The sequence below is a fragment of the Schistocerca nitens genome, chromosome 2 (genome assembly GCF_023898315.1).
Source record: "Schistocerca nitens isolate TAMUIC-IGC-003100 chromosome 2, iqSchNite1.1, whole genome shotgun sequence".
In the NCBI taxonomy this organism is placed as follows: Eukaryota; Metazoa; Arthropoda; class Insecta; order Orthoptera; family Acrididae; genus Schistocerca; species Schistocerca nitens.
In genome coordinates, this window is record NC_064615.1 from 728430670 (window position 1) to 728453737 (window position 23068).

General features: G+C 38.1%; 1 protein-coding gene across 1 annotated transcript in view; it reads right to left on the minus strand.

Annotated features, from left to right (window-relative positions):
• Window positions 1–23068, minus strand: part of LOC126236929 (uncharacterized) — a 405481-nt gene that overhangs the window by 36115 nt on the left and 346298 nt on the right. Inside the window, exon 2 of the mRNA XM_049946607.1 lies at window positions 12445–12595. Within this exon, the coding sequence (XP_049802564.1) occupies window positions 12445–12511 (67 nt within the window). The 5' untranslated portion in view covers window positions 12512–12595. The remainder of the gene's footprint in view (window positions 1–12444; window positions 12596–23068) is intronic.

Below are 23068 nucleotides of genomic sequence, written 5' to 3' on the forward strand. Positions count from 1 at the left end.
AAATCACTTGAATTAGTGGGGCCTCTTTCCATCAGCATACTGCATACTCTGCTACTGCCTACCCAAAGATGTATACTATAGAAGGGAAATGAATGTCAGTTTCAAATTACAAGGTACACATTACAAAAAGAGTTACTCCAATTCTTCCAGCATATCATAACCCATTGTATTCATTACAATCTCGTACCAAATGACCTCTGTGTCAGAAAGTAACACATTTGACTGGCACAACTCATGCCAAGAATGGTTACAAAATGTACACCTGACACCTGTCAAATACATTTCATGACAGTTACCTCTGAACTCCGGCAGGTCTGGAGGTTCATAATGCTGTAATAATGTTGCTTTCAGATTGGACATCCCTGCAATCTACCATGGTCAACAACTTACATAATGAAATAAAAGGCCAGTTACAATGTAATAAAACAACTTTCACTCTGAAATGCAGACTGCAAGGTGAGCGAAGTTGACTGCAGTGGTGTCGACGACTGGTTGGGATGATGCCGATTTTTGCGAAGACCACTTCTGATCACCACTTGGACAGTTTCAGATATTGAGAAGCCCACTACTGCACAACAGTCAGAGGCTGAGAGCTCTGAGTTTTACACCTGATGGCGTCAATGTAACAGTGGTATCTATAACAACATTTTATTAATATGATTGCTATAATGAATATTGTCCTCTCCGGCATGCAGGGAACATGCTGGCCTCCTCGCTGAGGCATTGGTGAGGAATGATAGCTAGATACGACACACTGGCAGCTCACATAGTTTGCAGGAGGTCAGGCACACTGCCTGACAGTGACGAGGCGTGGGGTCAGTTGTACGGGCCAGTGAGATGGCCTGTGGGCATGCCACTGTGGATACAATGGGCCTCAGTGCCCTTGAAGATGGACACATACTTAGACCTGTAGCTACAGCATCCATCATTTTGTGGATGACGGCTGTCACGAAGGTAGAAGCTGAGAGCTCCCTCAACACAAGCAGCATACAGGCAGGAAAGTAGAACACATACAGCCTGGGAGGTGGCACTAAGGTGACCACCCAGAAAACAGTAAGCAGCAGATTGCTGTCAGTCAGTTTGGCTGTTCAAGATCAATTCATGAAGTTTGGAACAGCTGCAGCATGGCAGAGTGGAAGTCTGATTAAATCATACGACTTCAATAAGTATAAATCAAATTTTTTGGGTACCACATCATCTAGGTTGGAATTAAACTGGATCCAGAAACTGCAGGTAACTTCTGTAAAAGTTTGTTGATGTATACCTAGACTTTGTTCCACATTCCTCAAGGCTTTTATTCTTGATGGGATCTATAGAACACAATGAATGAATACATGGAACCATAATTCTACAAGCTCTTTGTATATGAGCATAGGCCAAACAGTGTTGCACTTTATATTCTGCTGTCAAAGAATACATTGGAGCCTAGTCAGCTGTTCAGTATGATTTGAAAGTAGTTGAGAATGACAAGTAATCCAAGTATCTTGAGACATCTTGAGCTGGAGACAGAAGTTCTCTTTACTTGCAACAATCCCAATGCACCAGGTTAGTAACAATGGAAAAATCACAATGATGATGTTCACTAATAAAACATTGAGCAAATGGATCAGTATCCTGTTAATGGAATCTTTCATTTAAAAAAAGATGTACTTTTGTTTAGTCTTTATGCTTCTTGTTATCATTATCTTTGTTACCTACAAGTGCTTGAGTTGTGTTTTATATATGGTGCGGAAATTAATTAGAATAAAGGTGTTTATATCAGCAAATGTGTGTAAAAGGGACATTGATTTACTGTCTCCTAAAGTGGCGACTCCATACTGAATAGGTTTTTGTTTTCTTCACACCGTTGTGCTACACTCTGTTCATAATGCAGCATACTGACATGAAGACTGAAGATCAAGTTTTGGCATCCACTGATCAGGTTGCACAACCAACAGCTGCTGCTTTTCTCAGTGCCTGCAACAATGGCAACAGATTCTCTAACATTAAAATTCCACCCTTCTGGCTTACATGGGTACAGCTTTGGCTTATGCATGTAGAAGCCATTTTCACACTGTATGGAACTGTATCAGATGCTGACCAGTTTACTTTGATTACTTCTCAGTTAGACTTGAGCATCACTGTACAATTGAATTATATATTGTCTCATCAGTTGTATGCATTGTTAAAAGAATCTATGCTGCAGCATTTTTTTTCACCACCAGAATCGCTGCTGCAGTGTATTACAGATAGCGAAATTTGTCTGAGTGATTACTTCTCCCAATCGTTCCTTTCGTTGCACACGCTGGCGTGAAATGAACTGATGTCTGAACAATTGGTGAAACTGTTCTGGTTCTTGCCTCAGAAGTGCAGGCTGTCTTTCCTGCTTTCACTAACTTCTCTGTGGATGAATTTGTGTACTGAGCATATTCTGTCGCTATTGCTTGTTCAAATGATAATTCATGTGCTGCAATGTAAAGGGTTATGGATGATGGCCACAAATTGCATATGCAAACAGTGGTTCTGGCCTGTGCATTTTGCAGTACACAGCCACTGCTGTGGTGGCACCAGAGTCACCTATGGATGAGCTGCTCAGCCAACTGGCCAAATTAAATACGTGGCTCACGAGGCAGACTAGCAATCATGGAAACTACACTTGTGACTCCACCAAACGCTGTCAGTCTTGGTGTCAGTACCACACACAGCTGGCAAAGCTGTGAGAGAGTGTACTCATCCTTGCAATTATCCAAATGCCATCAACAAGCACATGTAGGCATGCTCACTCATCCAGACTCCTCACAGTACCTAACATACAATAAGAGGGTTGGGTTGTTTGGGGGAGGAGACCAGACAGCTAGGTCATAGGTCTCACCGGATTAGGGAAGGAAGTCGGCCGTGCCCTTTCAAAGGAACCATCCCAGCATTTGCCAGGAGCGATTTAGGGAAATCACAGAAAACCTAAATCAGGATGGCCGGACGTGGGATGGAACCATCCATCATCCTCCCGAGTGCAATTCGAGTGTGCTAGCCACTGCGCCACCTCGCTCATACAATAAGAATGCGGCAGTGTAGGCAGTTGATGGGTCTGCAAGATTATTCATCACTGACAGATCATCTGGAGCTTGCTTCCTTGTTGATACTCACCCAGAGATTAATGTGGTCCCATGCAAAAAGGATGACTGTCCCAATCTCAGGCATTCCTGTGATGACAGCTGCAACACATTCCCATTGGAACCAGACTTTCTGAAACACTTTTCCTTGGTACCCGATTTAGTGCATCAATGCCCGATAAAACTTCCTTCCAAGCTCTTGACCATGCAGGGTCATGTACTGCACAATGCCACCGATATCCACCATGTGAAGATTTTCATGCCTACTATGTCTACCGTGGTGTGTCATTTGTCGCCGCTTCCATTTCTGTCTGAATGCGGAGCACATGCAAGACATTGATGCCACCATCGCATGACTATTCTGAGCTTGGTACATTACAGGTAAAGTGTGAGATGCCTAATGCACGTATCTGCAGGATCAGTGTCTTGCACACAAAGGAAGTAAGGAACGTTGCTGTACTACGTGAAGACAATTTAGATTTGAGACTGGGTGTGGCAGCTCTTGAACAGCAGTTAGAGGAAACGCACATGGGGTTACAGCACCTGCATGATGCAGGTACTTCCCATTCCCCGGCAATCTCCCCCACCCCCATCTTCTCCAGCCCCTCACCCCCCCCCCCCCCCCCCAACTTGGAATTGCTGCTGGTGGCAGACAATGATTCCTGTCAGCTGCTTCAGTAAGATTTCCCAGCACAACTGACCCTGCTGTAGCTCAGGGTGAAGTGAGGCTCTCAACTACACACCATATATGCATGACTACAGTCCACCTGTGGTTAATTGACCAACATGTTAATCTCTAGAGAAGTTACATGTTGCTAAGGCAGCGTTTGATGGGATGCTTACCAATGGGATGATACCTAAGTCACACAGTGCTTCAGCATCACCACTACAAATCATTAAAAAGAAAGCTGTTCATGTGCATTTGTCGGGATTACAGGGATCTCAAATAGCACACTATCCGTAACAGATCCCCTGCCAATGTGTCCGACTTCAACAACAATTTTAGTGGTGCCCGTTTCTTTAGTGTCATCGATTGCTCTAAGGTCTTTGTGTAAATTCTGATAGCAGTTCAGGACAAGTATAAGACAGCTGTGATGACATCATTTGGCCTTTTCGTCTGTAAAGAATTTGTGTTAGTATTTTGCAGCCGTGGCTTATTAAACTGATAGTTCGGTAATTTTCACATCTGTCAACACCTGCTTTCTTTGGGATTGGAATTATTATATTCTTCTTGAAGTCTGACGGTATTTCGCCTGTCTCGTACATCTTGCTCACTAGATGGTAGAGTTTTGTTAGGCCTGGCTCTCCCAAGGCTGTCAGTAGTTCTAATGGAATGTTGTCTACTCCCAGGGTCTTGTTTCGACTTAGGTCTTTCAGCGCTCTGTCAAACTCTTCACGCAGTATCATATCTCCTATTTCATTTTCATCTACATTCTCTTCCATTTCCATAATATTGACAGCCAGAACATCACCCTTGTACAGACCCTCTATATACTCCTTCCACCTTTCTGCTTTTCCTTCTTTGCTTAGAACTGGGTTTCCATCTGAGCTCTTGATATTCATGCAAGTGGTTCTCTTTTCTCCAAAGGTCTCTTTAATTTTCCTGTAGGCAGTATCTATCTTACCCCTAGTGATATGCGCCTCTACATCCTTACATTTGTCCTCCAGCCATCCCTGCTTAGCCATTTTGCACTTCCTGTCGATCTCATTTTTGAGACGTTTGTATTCCTTTTTGCCTGCTTCATTTACGGCATTTTCATATTTTCTCCTTTCATCAATTAAATTCAGTATCTCTTTACCTTAAGAGCACACTATTTTGCTCATAATGTTGTGATAAGGTGCAGAAGAGGGTGGGGCACACAGGGGCATATCTGCACCATTGACAGTACTACAATTGATCCAGTTACTGCAAGCCTCATCAGAAACAAACAACTATTACACTTTGAGTGAGTCCTTTATAAAATCATCAACCTGCATCAACACACATGAAACAATAACAATTGTGTCATAATTTAAATATTTTATATTCAACATAACTGAATTAAGCTATTTGTTTAACATTTTAGAGAATATAAACATCTTGATAGCTGCGATAATAAGACTGCTGTACTGTTAAACAGTAGACCCATTTTTAAATTTCTATATTTTAATACACTTTATTCCTATTTTTGTATTCTACCCTTTGTAACAAAAGTTCCACTAACAAAAATCTGTGTAAGTACATGATTTTACACTACAATTTTATTGAGATGATAACACCAAATTCTGACATACTGTCATATATAAGCATGTAGTTTTTTGACTCTTTCTTGGTTGAGAAGTAGCATGGTCCAGTTGACACCATTGATAGCAATTGTGCTCCTGTGTTTTAGGTAACCTGGTGCATTTACTGGTACATATCTCTCTCGTATATTGTATAAATAACTTAAATGATAGGGAATAATTAATGGTTTTGTTTTTCTTTAGTCTATATCTAGAGATAAAGAAGGCCTTATTCAGCTAAAACTAGTTATCACAGATAAATAAAAAAGATCATATCAACTCTTATGTTCACATGACTACTCTTTAACGGGCTCTACTTCATTTGCTGGATATCATGTAATCTGATTCCCAGTTGGTTTTTATGATATTTTTCAACTGGAATTGTGAACAATGCATCTGGCTTATTTTCCTTTTGTGGCATACATACTATATCAAAATTGAACTCCTGATGAGAATGCATACAACACACTAACCTGTGATGGTATTGTTCACATTGCAGTAAGGATGACAAGACACAATGGTCTATTATGTTTTAGTAGATGGTAAATCAATGTCTCTTTTACATGCACTTCCTTATATAAACAACTTTATTCTAATAAATTTCATATGCATATACAAAACACAACTTGAATGCATGTAGGTAACAAAGAGAATGATAACAAGGAGCAAAGAGACTAAACAATGGTACAGCAGGCAGAGATCGCCCATGACTGACTACACAAATTTATGCCCATAATAATGGGCACATAAAAATATCAGAGTATTAAAATGTAATTGACAGTCTCTGACAGTCCTCACTATCTTTCCCAACAAAGCACTAAATAACGTCGTGCAGCACTAAACACCATGGATACAAAGGTTTGAGTACAAGAAAGATGTACATATTAAGTAAACAAAGTGAGAACTGCCTTGTAGTTCAGGAACACGTTAAACTAAAAACGGGGAATAAAATATTGTGACAAAACTATTTCTAATCAGTAAATTACAGTTATGGGCAGTTTGTAACAAAATGCCTTGAGCAAATGGAATATGTGATACAAAAAATCTTTTTAAGGAAATATTGATCTGTATTTGTTGATATGTATATGTTGAAGGCACGTAAATTTCTAGATACCATCAAAAGGGGTGATTTCGGATGGTTTTGTCATTATTTTGGTTGTAACTTTCGTATATATTGTTAGCTTAAATTGATTGGTATGGAAGTGGTAGGGTGTATGTGTAACGAATAAAATATCCCAGAATCAGAAAGCGTATGTGTAGTTATATTTATCTGAGGCAATTAAATAAAGTGTCCGAAGTCACCCCATGGATTGGGGTGATTTCGGACACGTGTTTTTTAAATCTCTGTCCAAAGTTACAGTATATAGAGGGTGAATCCGGGCAGTTACTGCCTCTTTTTAAAATTCTACATGCTTTTTATTTGATTTTGGTTACATTTTACACATTTTAAGGTAGCCCTTTGTTACGAATAAGTGATATGGAATGATATAATGAATTTTATACATTACAGATAAGTTCTGCATGAGCTCATTTAATAGTTTCACTTAAGCGAACGGAAAGATCTTCTGACTGTCGTTTGAGGAATAAATGCACTCATTCTTCTCCTGGCAAATTATTATGAAATTTCTTCTCTTTTCGGCCAGATTTATCAAGGTAGCCTTTAACTAAATATCCAATTTAGTGAAGGGAAATCCCCAATGTGCAGCCCTCAAGATACCTTGCTTCAACATTTCTTCTTCTTCTTTATTTATGGTAGCACTGGCTGTTCTCCCATTTTTTTTGGATGTAATTTCTGCACTTTATTTTGTAGGGTTGATTTAGGTATACCATACAAATCACACGCATTTCTGTACAATAATTTACCACTCTGAATATCACGAACAGCTTTATCTAAAAGTTCCGAGTCATAATTACACCTTAATGTAGCACCTCTCCTGCTCTTATACGTTCTTGGCATTGTCCGAAATCATCCCACACAGTACACAGTTTTACAAAAACTGTCGTTATTTTATAACTTTGCATGAGAAACTCGACAATCTTGTACAGAAATTGTCTCAATGCTGTTAGCTACTGAACGTGTCGACAATTACAGTTACAATAACTTCCCGCTCGGCGCAACAATAGAAAGTTTCGACTTCACGATGATGCATGGATTTTTAACACTGAGACTGTTCATCAAGTATTCACTTAGGGAAGCAATTGGCGCAAAATAGAAGTTGTGGAAAGCAATAAATGCAATCTTGCAGTTAAAATAACTGGTGCACAGATGTTAAAATAAGTAACTCTTTGTTTCTATGCAGTGGCAAAGAGCAAATAAGCCATACTGTCCGAATTCACCCCAGTGTTTGAAATCACCCCGTTTGACGATACAATATATATACCACAAGATAGTTCATATAAGCAATACCAGTGCTAGAACTTACGTTCATGTACCAACTTATTAAAGTTTATGTAATTATTTGTAGAGTAAGTAATAAGTCTACTGAACAACGTGGGAAAACAAAGTGTAGTAGAGCTTGCCTGCATCATTGATAAGCTTGTTATGTCTAGCAATTGACAGAAGCTAAATTAGAATGTGTTAATAAATGCAAGTACACATACAACAATAAAGTCACACAGTAACAGTGTTGACAGTTGCTGAATTGTCAAGGTCCTCTTAAAACACAAGAAAAAACACTTAGAAATGACCAGCATAGACCTTAAGAAATTATGACCCTGTGGTGTCCTGGAAAACATTCATTTAGTTGTACATATGTATATTTCTCCAACAACTTTTGTGAAAAAGCCAGGTGCACTGCGGCCCAAAGAAACATATGCTTCACTGCACTGAGGCATAACGTCTGCATGACTTGTGCTTCAGCTTGTACAGGGGAAGGAACTCAGAAATTCAGTGAATTTATCCAGACTGCTAGAAGCAGGTAACTGCTGGGGGGGGGGGGGGGGGGGGGACAGGTTGCTTATCATCAGTGAAGCCAGTCTAATGAAATTATATCCAGTTTTCCATTCCTAATGATGATGAAACTCTTATCTTTCCTGTAAATCTCCCAAAAGGGACCCAGGTACTGGGGAGCAGGAGGGGGCTTGAGCTACCATCTCTTACCCAAATGAAATTGCAAGTAAAGAAGTCCTTGTGGAAGAATACTGGCTTATTACAGTGCCACAAAGTGTGTGGGATACAAGACACGAGAGTCTGGAAATGTTGCAGAAAATCAGAATATTCCCAACCAATAAGCGCAGGAGTGGAGGATAAAAAAACTCATTAGGTACCTTAAATGCCTTTTCAAGATTCCACATGACACAACAGTGTGGCCTTGAGGATGCAGTGCATGTGCTCTAGCACCCCATTACTGGTGGGATAGAGCTTGTAGTTCTGATATGTTTACACCTGCAAGACCTCATCAGAAGTTGACAGTGAAACTATCTTTCTCCATCTGGCATTATCACATAGGGAGCACTGAAGTGTGCAAACTAAGAGGACATGATAGTGCAGCTAATTGAAACAGCTCAGGTCACCCAAAGAATTTGACCATCATTGTAACCAGGAAACAGAAACCCTCTGAAGGGAGTAGGGGACTGACAGTATTGATAAGGAGATGAGTGAATCTCCCCAATGATGAAGGGAAAGCCCCCACAAGGGCTGATGTGCACTGAGAGATTTTACATTTTTGACACTGCTTGCAGCCCCAGGCCCAACAGCAACAATCCTTCTGCACCCCAGCCATGCAACTTTATCTTACAGCAACTCTGTGGAAACCCTGATTCCCGGATGTGATAAAGTGCATTGAAAACAGTATGGTGCCAACCTGCAAGAATGAAAGGATGGATCTTGCTGCGCAATACATCACGCCATACATGGAGTCCAGATTCCTGCAGAGGCTCTTGTTTGAGTTGGAATCCAATAAAAACAGGATTTGCATGGCAAGACAGAGGCTTGATCAGTAGCCTCTACTCCCAAAACAATAATAAAGATGGCTGTGCTCTTGTGAGACACAATCAACTGCCACATTCTGCTGTCCCAGAATGTGATGGATATCCACAGAGAATTGTGCAATAAAATCAGCCTTACACACCCGCTGGGGAGAACTGAACACAATTTTCTCTACGACAGGTTTTTTGAAAAATATGCCAATTGCTGCCATTTGGATGAAATCATTAGCTGTAACACAGCACCCACACCCAATTAACTTGCATCCACTATTAAAGCAGTGGGGCCCCCAGGAACAAGGTCAGCAAGCGGGGTGATGTGAGCTAAAGCTTTCTTCGAAGCTTTGTATTTCTTAGTTGGCTCTGGATTCCAAGGATCCTTCTTGTTACCCAAAGTATTCTTGCCCTTAAGGAAGTCGTTAATCAGACCTTGCGTTTCAGCTGTGGCAAATTCTGGTGGGAGTAATTGATCATCCCTAGACATCGGCTGAGGTGTTTAAAAGTTGCAGGAAGAGGCATACGCACAATATCTACTACCTTAACATGATTTAGACAATGTAACCAAGGAAATTAACATACTGTTTAATAAACACGCACTTGTCTCTATTAATCTTAACTCCAAATTTTCCAGTCTTCTAAGTACAACACGCAAATGCTCCACACACTCCTCCTTCACGTGAAAAAATACAATATGTCATCAACATAACAAAAGATGAATGATAGCCCATACAGAGCTTCATCTATGAAATGCTGCCAAGTTTCAGGAGCATTTCTAAAACCAAAACCATTGACTGGAATACTCTCTTTCAAATTCTGAAGGTGGTAAGGGTAAAATACAGGGATCAAAAAGCTATTTACAATTTGTACAGAAACCAGATGTCAGTTATAAGAATCGAGGGGTATGAAAGGGGAGTATGGTTGGGAAGGGAGTGAGACAGGGTTGTAGCCTATCCCCGATGTTATTCTATCTGTATATTGAGCAAGCAGTAAAGGAAACAAAACAAAAATTCGGAGTAGGAATTTAAAATCCATGGAGAAGAAATAAAAACTTTGAGGTTCGCCGATGACATTGTAATTCTGTCAGAGACAGCAAAGGACCTGGAAGAGCAGCTGAACGGAATGGACAGTGTCTTGAAATGAGAATATAAGATGAACATCAACAAAAGCAAAACGAGGATAATGGAATGTAGTCGAATTAAGTCAGGTGATGCTGTGGGAATTAGATTAGGAAATGAGACGCTTAAAGTAGTAAATGAGTTTTGCTATTTGAGGAGCAAAATAACTGATGATGGTCGAAGTAGAGAGAATATAAAATGTAGACTAGCAATGGCAAGGAAAGTGTTTCTGAAGAAGATAAATTTGTTAACATTGAGTATAGATTTAAGTGTCAGGAAGTCGTTTCTGAAAGTATTTGTATGCAGTGTAGCCATGTATGGAAGTGAAACGTGGACGATAAATAGTTTACACAAGAAGAGAATAGAACCTTTCGAAATGTGGTGCTACAGAAGAATGCTGAAGATTAGATGGGTAGATCACATAACTAATGAGGAGGTATTGAATAGAATTGGAGAGAAGAGAAATTTGTGGCACAACTTGACTAGAAGAAGGGATTGGTTGGTAGGGCATATTCTGAGGCAATCGAGGTATCACCGATTTAGTATTGGAGGGCAGCGTGGAGGGTAAAAATAGTGGAGGGAGACCAAGAGATGAATACACTAAACAGATTCAGAAGGATATAGGTTGCAGTAGGTACTGGGAGATGAAGAAGCTTGCACAGGATAGAGTAGCATGGAGAGCTGCATCAAACCAGTCTCTGGACTGAAGACCATACACACAAGGGAAAGTTCACTTAGTTATCAGTACCTACACCACCAAACATAAATATTGTGTAATAATGTATATGTAAACATTAAAATATGTATTACAATTGAATTAACTGTTCACTGAATGGACATTCTAGTTTGTTTCTCATATCGCTGTAAATCTGAATTTCTTTCAACGTGTTTAAAAAGCTTCCATTAAAATTCACAATGTTCAATAACTAGGCTTCTTTCTATATTTTAATAGAATGGTTGTTATTCAGAAGGTGCCATCCAAAAATTGTTTTGTTGTTTTGTGCATATAAATGCTGCTTGTTGCATGTTTGCAATTTTTTTTCCAGTTTGTCTGATGTATTGTTTATTGCTGTCTCTACTTATAACTTAGAAAACTCCAGGGTACATGTTATTTCATTTTACTACTATCAGTTATATAGTGCTGTAGTTAAGATTTCAGCTTGTTGCTTGTCATAATGGCAATTTTTACACCAGATTTTCAAAATAAGTTATTGATTTTGTCGAGTAATTTACTATTGTGTGTAACTGTGATGAAATTTATGAAATTTGTGATTTTAAACTCCACCTTCTACAATATAATGTTATCTTTTTGTAAACTACTTCTTTATCCAAAAATGTTTTAACCAATATGTTATCTTCAATGTGTCTCTTTTTTCCTATAAAATATTATACAAAACTATTGGTTGATTTCTTTATTTTATGCCAAGAAATAATAGTTTTGTGTAACTGTACTGTTGTATTTTTTAAATCACTGTAGAACTTCATGCGCATGCTGTTTATTTAGCAGGAGATGCTAAATTAAACATGAATATCTTATAGATTTTCATTATATCATGCTACAAACTGAAGCATGCAAATTGTTCACTAAGAAATAAAATGAGCAGATATTTAATTCTCGTCTGCTGTTAGTATTCAAAACAGGAAAAAGCATCACAAAACTATCAAGAAACTGGAAAACTATTGCTGCTGTGAAGACAGACACAAAATACTCACTCATTGTTATACACCCATCCTGAAAGGTAATATGAAAAGACAGACTATGGATTTTAGACATCACAGATAGCTTAACATGAAATGCTGGAGGACAACACCAACCAAAGCTGCCTGAAGCATAGTTTCCATTTTGAAATCTATACACAAAACAAAAAACAGTACTATGCATTGCTACACAGCAATCAGAAAATTATTATGTAATTAGTTGACAGTCAAGCTCTCTTGATTATAAATGTGAATTTACACTAAATTCTTAAATATTTTGTATAGTATAAACTAGTTAAATCTGCAATATAAACTGTCTATGCAAAGTTTAGGCCTAATTCTTTTGTGAGAATCACCTGTTTTGCAGATAGTCTCTGAGGTATGATTCTTGTGTAATTTGTCTTCTGCAGTGGTTGATTCCATATTGGAAGACAATGTTGTAGTTTCTGTTGCTCCAGTTGCAGTAGTTATTTCTTCTTCAAAGCAGTCCTGATCCCTCTTATTTAGCTATTTCAAAACAGATCATAATATAAGCTTTTATAGTTTTGGTTGTCTGGTATGACAGGTGTGTGGCAAAATTCAAACTACCGATGGGAAAAAATTTACAACCACATTAAAAAATTAAGATTTATTTTACTTAATTTATGAAGCGTGAACAAGAATATTAGAAATTCTGTTTTTGCTCTCAAACAAAAAATTAGACAACCAAATGCAATGGCAACTGTCCATCTACATCAGTGGTATAGACTGACAAATAGACAGATATAGAATGCGAATAAAAATAAATAGTTGTACATGTTGAGGAAGGCAGGAAGATCATTGAGGTAATTGTAGACAGAGCACTATTTCATTTGCACCATTTGGAGAAGAAAGAGGGAAGGAATTAATCACACTCATTTTATGAAACCATATGAGTATTTGTGTGCAATGACTTAGGCATACGACGTAAAACTATGCTTATGAAGGAAGCAGTGCAACTAAAACCTCCACAGATAAACACTGCAATAGCTGGTGATCATTAAATGAAAGTGCTCACATGAAATCTGCACTAAAGATTTATTTTCTCTGGGTTAGTGTTTTATTTAACCATTATGAACTGAGGTACCAAAGAGCCAATCCTTCACCATATTACACCACAGTGTCCAATTTCTTAAAGTAAGATTACAATGCTAGAAAAACAACTACCTTTGAATCTAAACAGTGATACAACTTTTATTGAACATCAGTTCCAAGGAGATTAAATAAAATTAACTTCACTTAACAGATTTACACTAGCAATTTGCACTGCTGGCCATTAACTCTCGAGCATGCTTGCTGCTTTTTATAACACAAGTGATGTGCAGTGTATTTTGTACACATGTAAAAAATAGCTGCCTTTATTTTACCAAGGTAAGCATACACAAGCAAAGTCACAGTTTAATCTTAGTTTAATTAAACAACAATAAAATACGCTTACAATGTATGAGCTAAGTCAATTCATAATTAAACAATACTGTAGTAAACTTTCACTATATAACTCTGATGCTGCATATAAGTGTTACCCCACAGTAATGACACACTTGAAGCATTAAACATCCAGTTGCATCAGATCACAGCCCACCACTTATTCGACTGTTAATAATCTCGTAGACAACTACCTCATTGTGGGATTGTGCAGCTGGCTCAGAGTCTGGGTCACTTTCTTATACGTAGGCCTATCGTACATTTTTTTCTCGCCTAGTTTGCAGTTTAATTTATATTACTGCTGCTCACTTGGACATATGACAGCACAACTTAGCAGTGCATTAGTTGAACCAATAAATGGCATGGGCTTGCAGTTTTAAAGCAACAACAGAATGGTACAAGACAATGCTTTTGTGGTTGGTGCACTTTATATACAGGTGTGCCTGTTTGGGGGTTAAAATTGCCGTATCATGCAACAAATGTACTACAAACTTGGATATACAAATGATTAACATTTCAGTGGATCTGCAGAAAATAGGGAAGAGGAACACAATTTATATTCAGTGCACAAGGAAAGATTTTCTCATTCAGAATTCACATTTGTTAAGCCTTGTGTAAGAACAAGGAAGCATCAACTGGCGAGTGTCAGAATTTGACAGCGACAGATTTGTGATATACTGAGTCTCCTGTTTATGGTTCTATGGTATTTCTGCTTGGGTTGGTTGAGATCCCATGATTCTCGTTCAAATATGGAATTACTGGGTTAAGGTGGGCCACAAAAACACCATGCAGGATCTCATCCACACAAGAGGCCAGTAAATAATTCAATCAGTGGTGAAGTATTTTACACCCACATCTCATACCTTAAGTCAGGAAACGGGTTTGTTTGCAGCAAGAAAAGTATCCATGTGAACAATTTGATAACATCTGGAGTATCACGAACTGTCAGTATGCAACCATTGCTGTAGCTTCTTTTGATGCAGTAGCAGAGAGATTAGCGCCCACCTGTGGTGTGTCCACTGAGAACATTCAGCATATGAATGGGAACATATAATCTTTTCAGAGGAGTCTTGCTTCTATGTACAGCATCATGTGTGGAGGCCCCAAGGGAAATAAAAACAGTCAGAATGCATTCATCATTGTTATATGGGCCCAGCACCTGGGCATATGGTATGGAATACCTTGGGTAGACGACACAGTCACTTCAAGCTTGCACAGATAGTAATTTGGACAGAGGGTGTTACATTTATGAACTGTTAAGGCTGGTGACTCAGCCCTATCTTTAAGGTCTCCATGACATTAACTTTCAAAAAGATACTGCAAGACTGCATGTTGTCTGTGCTGTCCTGACCTATCTTGATATGGAATGTGTTCAACTGTTTCCCTACCAGAACATTCTCCTGATCTCTCACCCAATGAAAATTTCTGGTCATCGGTCTGCTGAAGACTGGCATTCAATCACCCACCAGATACTATGATAGATTAACTCTGGCATAAAGTTGTAGCAGCATAGAATATTGTACAGTACCTACATCTGTCATCAAAGCTCAATTGGACTCATTGACCTACTGGGTTAGAACCTTTGTTTTTGCTATAGGTGACAGTTTTGTGATGAAAATTTTGCACCAAGCATATCCCAAAATCCCCAAAATTAGTCATGTATTCTTCCTACTATACTGTACACATTAATTAGTAAAATTTTGTTATTAGCTCTCTTTCCTGGTCTTACAATTTTAAAGGCCAGAAGGGTACTTAAGTAGCGAAATATCCACACCTGGTGATACTGCTGTTTTTGTGAAATAATAGATATACAGGGTGTCCCACTCAAAACTTCCTGATTTCAAAGACCCAGGGGGAAAAAAAGAGAGAGAGAAAGAAAGAAAAAACCAACAACACAGTACACCTCTATATGTGAACCATTGTAGCATGAAGAATATCGAGTCTATATTCAGTTTCTTGCCAAGTTCTTTGTAACATTTCCTCTGTTATGGTTGCAATAGCATTAGTGATACGATGTCACAATGTAGGAATATCATCCACTTTGGTCGCATGAAACCCCACATGAAGAAATCAAGCGGCGTAATGTCGGGTGAACTTGGTGACCAGGCAATGGGACCTCCGCATCCAACCCAACAATTGGGAAATTTCCTAACCAGAAACTTGTGAACAGCCACTGACCAATAAGGCAGAGCTCCATCTTGTTGAAAAATGATGTTGGGTTGCAAGTCTTGTATCTGAGGGTGCACAAACTGCTCCAACATGTCCAGATGCACTGACCCATTTACTGTTTGTTCTGCAAAGAAGAACGGTCTAACAATCCTGTCGTGTGTTAGCCCACACCAGACGTTTAGTTTAGGGCTATCATGAACATGTTCAATGACAACGTGCGGATTTTACAAATCCCAAATCCGAACATTATGCTTATTAACCCATACTGATAGATGAAAGGTTGCCTCATCTGAGAATAAACATATTTCCAGAAATCTGGCATGCACATCAATATGCTGCAGCATATCTGCAGCAAATTGTTTTCGGCATGATTTGTCGTTAGGTGTCAGATGTTGCAGAATTTGCACTTTGTAAGCACACATACAAAGATGCTGGTGAACTACATGATGCAATGTTGATTGAGGTACATCAAGTTGCCTAGATGCTCGACAAATTGACTTGCGTGGGCTTCTGAGAAACGTTTGTCTGATGTTCTCCACTGTCTCTTCTGAAACTCCGTAACGTGCACCACCAGAATGTGTCAGAACACTTCCGGTTGCCAGAAACTTCCTATACCATTCCTTAGTTGTTTTCACATCAGGTGGATCTTATTCATACACACGATGATAATTTCTTTGCACAGTACTCTGCTATTTTGTTTCTGCAAGCGACACTACTGCTTGTGCGCACTGCTGTGGAGCCGCCATTTTCACTTCATGCGACCATGCTGCACTCTGGCAACGAATCTTGGCACTTCTGATGGGGGAATGTAAATTCTTTGAGATGCTCTACAATGTGGCACATCTTTCATTGTTGTGTCTACTGTGGTTTTTCTCTCCTGGCTCCTTGAAATCAGGGAGGTTTGAGAGGGACACCCTGCATTTCCATGACACAAATAAACGTTATTTTACTCTGGTCAAAAAGGATTTTGAACTATCTGTAGCCAATCTGCCAGAATTTAAATTAATAATCATTAACAAATATAGAGCACCAAGTGACAACTTGTCCATTTTAATGAATGAATTGGAAGTTCTGCCATACACGCTCAGCCCACTATTGTAGATATAAAGATGGTGCTTTGTGGTGACTTCAAGACAATTTTTTACAAAAGAACTGTAATGCTTGCAATACTTGTATAAACAGGACAAAAGCATTCAATCAATCCCCACAATATACTGTCCAATAAGGTCAACAACAGATGAAAATTCTATCATTTATCAAATATTTACCTGAAATACAAACTATGCCTCACTATCATTGTACTGAGTGTGGGATACGCTGATCATGAGGTACAGGTAATATGTGTAGGAGAGAGAAAAAAAAATCAGTAAAAGTTACAAAAAATAACTAAACAGGATATTAGAACAGTTAATTTCTCAATAGTTAGGAAAAACTGGCAAAACATCACTGAGAAAAATTTCAGTAGTATGTACATGTCTCTCCAAAATATCCTCTTTTACTACTTTAACATAGCTTTCCCTCTTGACTCCAAAATGTTACAGTAGATATTAAACCATTAGCACCATGCATTGCCATATGGCAACGTTTGTAACCCTTTTTTAAAATCGTTGATTCCACAACATCAACGAAGCGAGAATGTTGGCAGCACTGGATTCCGTTCCGCAAGACTGTAAAAATCACTACAATGCAACAGTTTTAACGATACATTTAAATTCTGCGGCATAAGCAGTGTTGGAAGTCGTTGTTTGCTGAATGACGAAGAAAAATGGAGTATAAGTTCGAGTAAGTATGTTTTACACGGTAATTTACGATATATAATTTGGTTTTTTAGTATGGTTGTGCTTTAAATACTCAACTATATATTCTTTGGAGGTTACTGCTTGCTGTGAAATAAATTACGTTCATTTAGGCTGTTTGAACATCGGTGTTGCCATATGGCAACGCTAGGCGCTTGTACTCAGTAAAAGGACGAATTTTCTCTTTTTTGTTTTAGAAGAGGTTTCTCGCTTGCTGAGGTGCTGGAGATACTTTATAATGATGATATTGAAGGTGATGTGTTTGTTGAGCCCTCAGATCCGAACAGAGAAGAATGATGGAGTATTGTATGTGTCGTGGCTGGACAACTCAGTTGTCACAATGATCTCTTCTTCATGTGGTGCACAAGAAGTTCGCCACGTCAAGAGAAAAGCGAAATATAATGATTCCCAGAACAAAACTGGTAGCCAAAGATAATACATATATGAGAGGTACTGATCAGATGGATCAGAATCTATCATGCTATCGCATTGCAATAAGAAACAAGTGTCTCTTTACATGGATGTTAGATGTCGCCATACAAAACAGTTGGATTTTGTATAATAAAGCAAGAAATCAAACTATTTCTCAGATTGATTTCAAGAGAGAAGTAGTGACAGTGTACTTGCAAAGACACCAAGCTTTACCAAAAGGAGCCAGGAGACCATCTGCATCAAGGGCATGTTCCAACAGCCGCATATCAGATTCAATTAGGTTTTATAAGACTGACCACCTCATCCAGCACACAGAAGGAAAGAAAAAGAAAAGGTGTGCACACAAGGACTGTAAATCTAATGCAAGAACAATGTGTTCAAAGTGTAATGTGGAATTGTGTATTGACTGTTTTATTCCATTTCATGTAAAATAATGCTCAGTTCAAGGTTTGATTTTTGATTATTAATTGTACTGTATTATAAAGTATGAACTGTACAATTAAGACTGAATAATAAATTTGCACAAAACTTGTATATGTAATAAGAAATTTCAATAACCTACTTATTTTAGTTGAAGTTGTAATTCATATGAATTTAGGTAGTGCAAATGCCTAGCATTGCCATATGGCAACATCAAATATCTCGCTAATGGTGGTAATGACTTTCGTCGAAACAACTCTGTTGTGTAATTTATGCCTTTTACAGACATAATAACGCAAACTTTTTTAAAAAAAATCACGAAAAAATTAATTCCGGCACTAATGGGTTAAGAACAAAGGAGAATGGCTGAGAATAGGCATTAAAATTACCAGTGAGATGAACGGATTTATGCAATTCTGTTGTACAAACTATACAGTTTCCCTAGAATTTAATGAATATTTTAAAATCTAAACAAAGGTCTATAGCAGAGTGATATTGCACCAAAAATTATGTACAATCAGATAGGAATTTATCACACAAAATTGAAGGTTATCAAAAGAAATGTTTGTAATGTACTGTCTAAAGAAAAACATATCTTTACCATTTGAAGAAGATGATGTGACAAAATTAGTTGTGAAAAAATTCCGTTAATACTTCACATCACTAGCTGAAGACCTTATTCATGGCTATAAACAACCAACAACAAATTTCTCCAAGAAGTAAGGATTACAGATGCTCCAGAGTAAGTGTACAAAGCAAATCCTTGTGAACGTATAAATATAATAAAAGATTATGTATGGTAATAAAACTGCAAGTGACATTGATGAAGTACCAGACTTCATACAAAAATTATGCATTCAGTGCATAGTAATACCGTACCTAAAACTATTGATCTTCTCAACACAAACAGGCATTTTTCTGAATGTTGTCAAGATAGCGAAAGTCTCACCACTACTGCATAAAGGTTCTTCTGATGTAGGCACCAACTACTACCTTATATCTCAGTTATTTACTATACAAATGTGTTAGAAAAACAGTTTTTCCATGACAGAATGATAAATTTTATAAAGAAACATTAACCTCTTACTACTAAACTGCAAGTATTCAGAAATTCTACGTATATCTCCCCCACCCCCCACCCCCACCCCCCAAAAAAAGTCTTTAGCCTATGCTTTACAATCCCTGAATGAACATGAACTCACTGCAGAAATTTTCTAGACCTTTTGAAAGTCTTTGCTGTCTTGGATCATAAACTCCTGTCTGAAAAATTACAAGGATGAGGCATAACAGGAGAAGCAAACAATTTGTTATGTTCATGTCTACCAAATTGCAGGCAGAAGGTATCACTTGAGTGTAACGTACAGAATAAGATCAAAAACAGCATTTTCTTTGCTAATAAATTAACATTAAAAATATGGACATCCTCAAGGCTGGTTCCTGAGTCCATTACTCCATCTGATTTATAAGGATGACCTACTCGAACATATGAGGCCCCAAAAGTCTGTTCTACACGGTAGGCAAAATAAAACTGACCCAAAAAATGTGTGTGGGACTGATGCAGAACTGAGCCTTGTTAATGATCAGAACTGCCCTACATGGAAAATGCGGAAACCATGATTTCAGTAATCCAACTGGTTGGTGTCACATGCCTGCACCCGCTCACTTTCTGCGTGCTCTGTGCTGAGTACTTTGCTACATCATTACACTAAAGTGAGTAAGAGGAGCAGACATGTTTAGTGACCAGTTGAATGCAACACAAAATAATACTAATGATAAAAAAAGCTGTGTGTTCATTGCTGAGCATTATGTAAAGGATAATTTTTGGAAAACATACAAAGTTGTTTGACAAGAGTTAAGGGGAGGTTTATTATCTTTTGGTTCAAAAAATCGATATTTTTAAATAGCATTTTTGGATCCATAAAAGTGTTTAGAATCCACACCAGAAACGGTTTTTCTGAATACAGAATGGAAATGTTTGTTATTTGCAGTTGAACAAAAATATGCACCTCCCTGAAATCGGCCTTTTTCACGCACTGTTTTTTTTGGGGCATTTCGACTTTGTAGCCACGAAAAATTATTCTATGTGCTTGCCCATGACTAAAACTGACTCGAGCGATCGCTAGATGGTGCTGCGTGTCTTCTTCATTTACTGAACATCAGTAAATATTGCAATATAGATTCCTACGTAAGATTCGCTTCTTGGATCAGTTTTTTCTGTAAACAAGCACATATGTGACAAGTGTGACGAAAATGCTGTGAAAACCTGGGAGAGACCGTCGTTTGATTGAGAGGCCAAGGAAAATCAAAGGGAACCAGCACGCAGCTGAGCACAAGACTACGTTTGCGAGCACATCCACGAAAAAGCTGGAATTCACTGACTATGATGACATCGAGATTGATCCTGGATTTTCCTATGTGATGCTGGACTTTTTGGCAGTCTTCAACTTTTTATCAACAATATTAAAGTGCAAGACCTGCAATGATGATGTCAAATTCACCTGGTTTCAAGGTGACTTCATGATGCAAGTGTCCCGTACGCCATGTCAAATTATCTCCGACAGTGAACCAGTTCTATGAAATTAATCATCACCTTATGTTCTTTATGTGTCTGTTAGCACAAGGTATGTGCGGTATGAACTTATTTTGTGGGCTCATGGATGTGTCAGTTGGCTTCTCTACTACTCTGTACTACAATTACCTGGAAAATGTGTATGTTGCTGCAAAGGCTGTATTTAAGGTCGTTCGGATGAGAGCAGTATCTGAGGAAGTTGAAATAAACAGACAGACGGGTCAGAAATGAGTGCATTTATCAGTCTCAGGCGATGGATCGTGGAAGAAGTGTGGCTTCTCCTCATTGTTTGGAATAACTTCGCTATTTGGCAAATATTCCAAGAAGGTATTAGATTGTCAAGTAAAGTCATCATTCTGTCAGAGTTGTTGTGATAAGACAGTGTCACTAGATCCCGCAGAGTATGAAAAATGGTATGAGTTTTATGAAGAACAATGCAGTGCAACTCATTCTGGAAGCGTGGGCAAAATGGAGGTCGACGACATGAAGGAGATGTTTTGTCATTCAGAAGAGTTATTTGGCATGAAGAACAAGTACTATAGTGGGGACGGCGATACAAAAACTTTCAAAGGCCTTGTGTGGAGGTCTACATTGAAATTTTGTTTCATTCTGATGGCACTTCTGCCTTTGCTCTTCGACATTTCCAGTCGAAAAAATTCCAGTTTGTAGAGGAAATATCAATAAATATTTTGACCAAATTTGATATTGATATCTATAACACATCCCAAGAAAAAAATTCTCAAAGAACACGCTTTTTTGGGCCAAAGATAGTAAACCTCCCCTTAATATTGGAAGTGTTTTGGCAAAACCTCCAGCAAAATCTACAACACAAAATTTAGTGCTAAAACTATGTGAAACAGGCTCGGTTCTGAGTACAAAACCCTAACCATCGAAAAGGAATTTGACCACCAGAAAACATTATTCTGGGCCAGTTTTATCAGTTTTATTCTGCCCACCCTGCATTTGCTAATGATAATAGCCTTCCTAACATTTAGCATAGAATGTTTGCAGCTGAGCAGTAAAATTTATGTTAATATTTTCAGAATGGCTCATCACAAAGAAACTAATTGTATCAACTTTAAGTTATTAATGTGACCAAAAATATATCCAAATAAGATTTTAAAAAACTGAAGTTGTTAATGTTACAAATTTTTTAGGTTTATGGGCTTAGCAGGACATGAAATGGGATACAAATGCAAGTAACCTGCAAAAGAAATTTTCAGTACTGTAGTATGATCTGAGGGTGTTAAAAGCTGCATCAAGTAAAGAAACAGTTGTACATATGTACTACACACAATTCAATTCACTTGTTTGCTATGGAAGTATGGGAATTTTTTCTGAGATCATAAACATATTTACAATGAAACAAGAACCTTGAGGGCAATTTATGGCATTAAAAATGGAGTCTTGTAAACATCATTTACTGAGTTTGGTGCTTTAAGTTTTCTACATTTATCTGTCTTTGAAAGAATGATATTTACTCAGGACAACTTCATGAACAGGCAGATCAGTGCAGAAAAAATACATTTATTTTCATTCTTTGTTATACTGTATATTATGTTATATTGACATGCCCGGTAGTACTTTATGACCTGTACAGTATGATAAATCTGGGTGAGTAAATATACAACTCAAGAAATCAGTATGTCTAGAAAGGAATATTGAACTTGCTCTCTCCGAAAATGTGTCCAGATTCTAAGACACTGCATTTCCTTGTTTAGTATTATTGTTAAGTTGTGACACTAATGTCAATCATCTAGAACTCTGCTGAGGTAGTCAAGCACCCCTGGTAACACTGACAAAGCTGCCACATGATACACATGCTGCTAGCAAAAGAAGCTTAAGAACAACAACAATTGCAGATATGTTTATCTGCTACTTTGGACATGCATTGCCAGGGGAAACAATTTCAGCTTATATTTACAATTTGGTTTATTACCTGTCAAAGTGATAGAACTATGGAACTCACTACTACTAATTATGATGGGTGTGTATGATCTGATTCATTACTGAATATGGGAAGTAGTCTAAGTTTTAACTATCATTTTGAAAAAAAATGAAATTATATTATTCATTTTCTGTTTGTTTGCAAATACATGTCTGCAGTCCTGGTACATATTGCAACACTCATGCCACAGTATTGTAGAATGC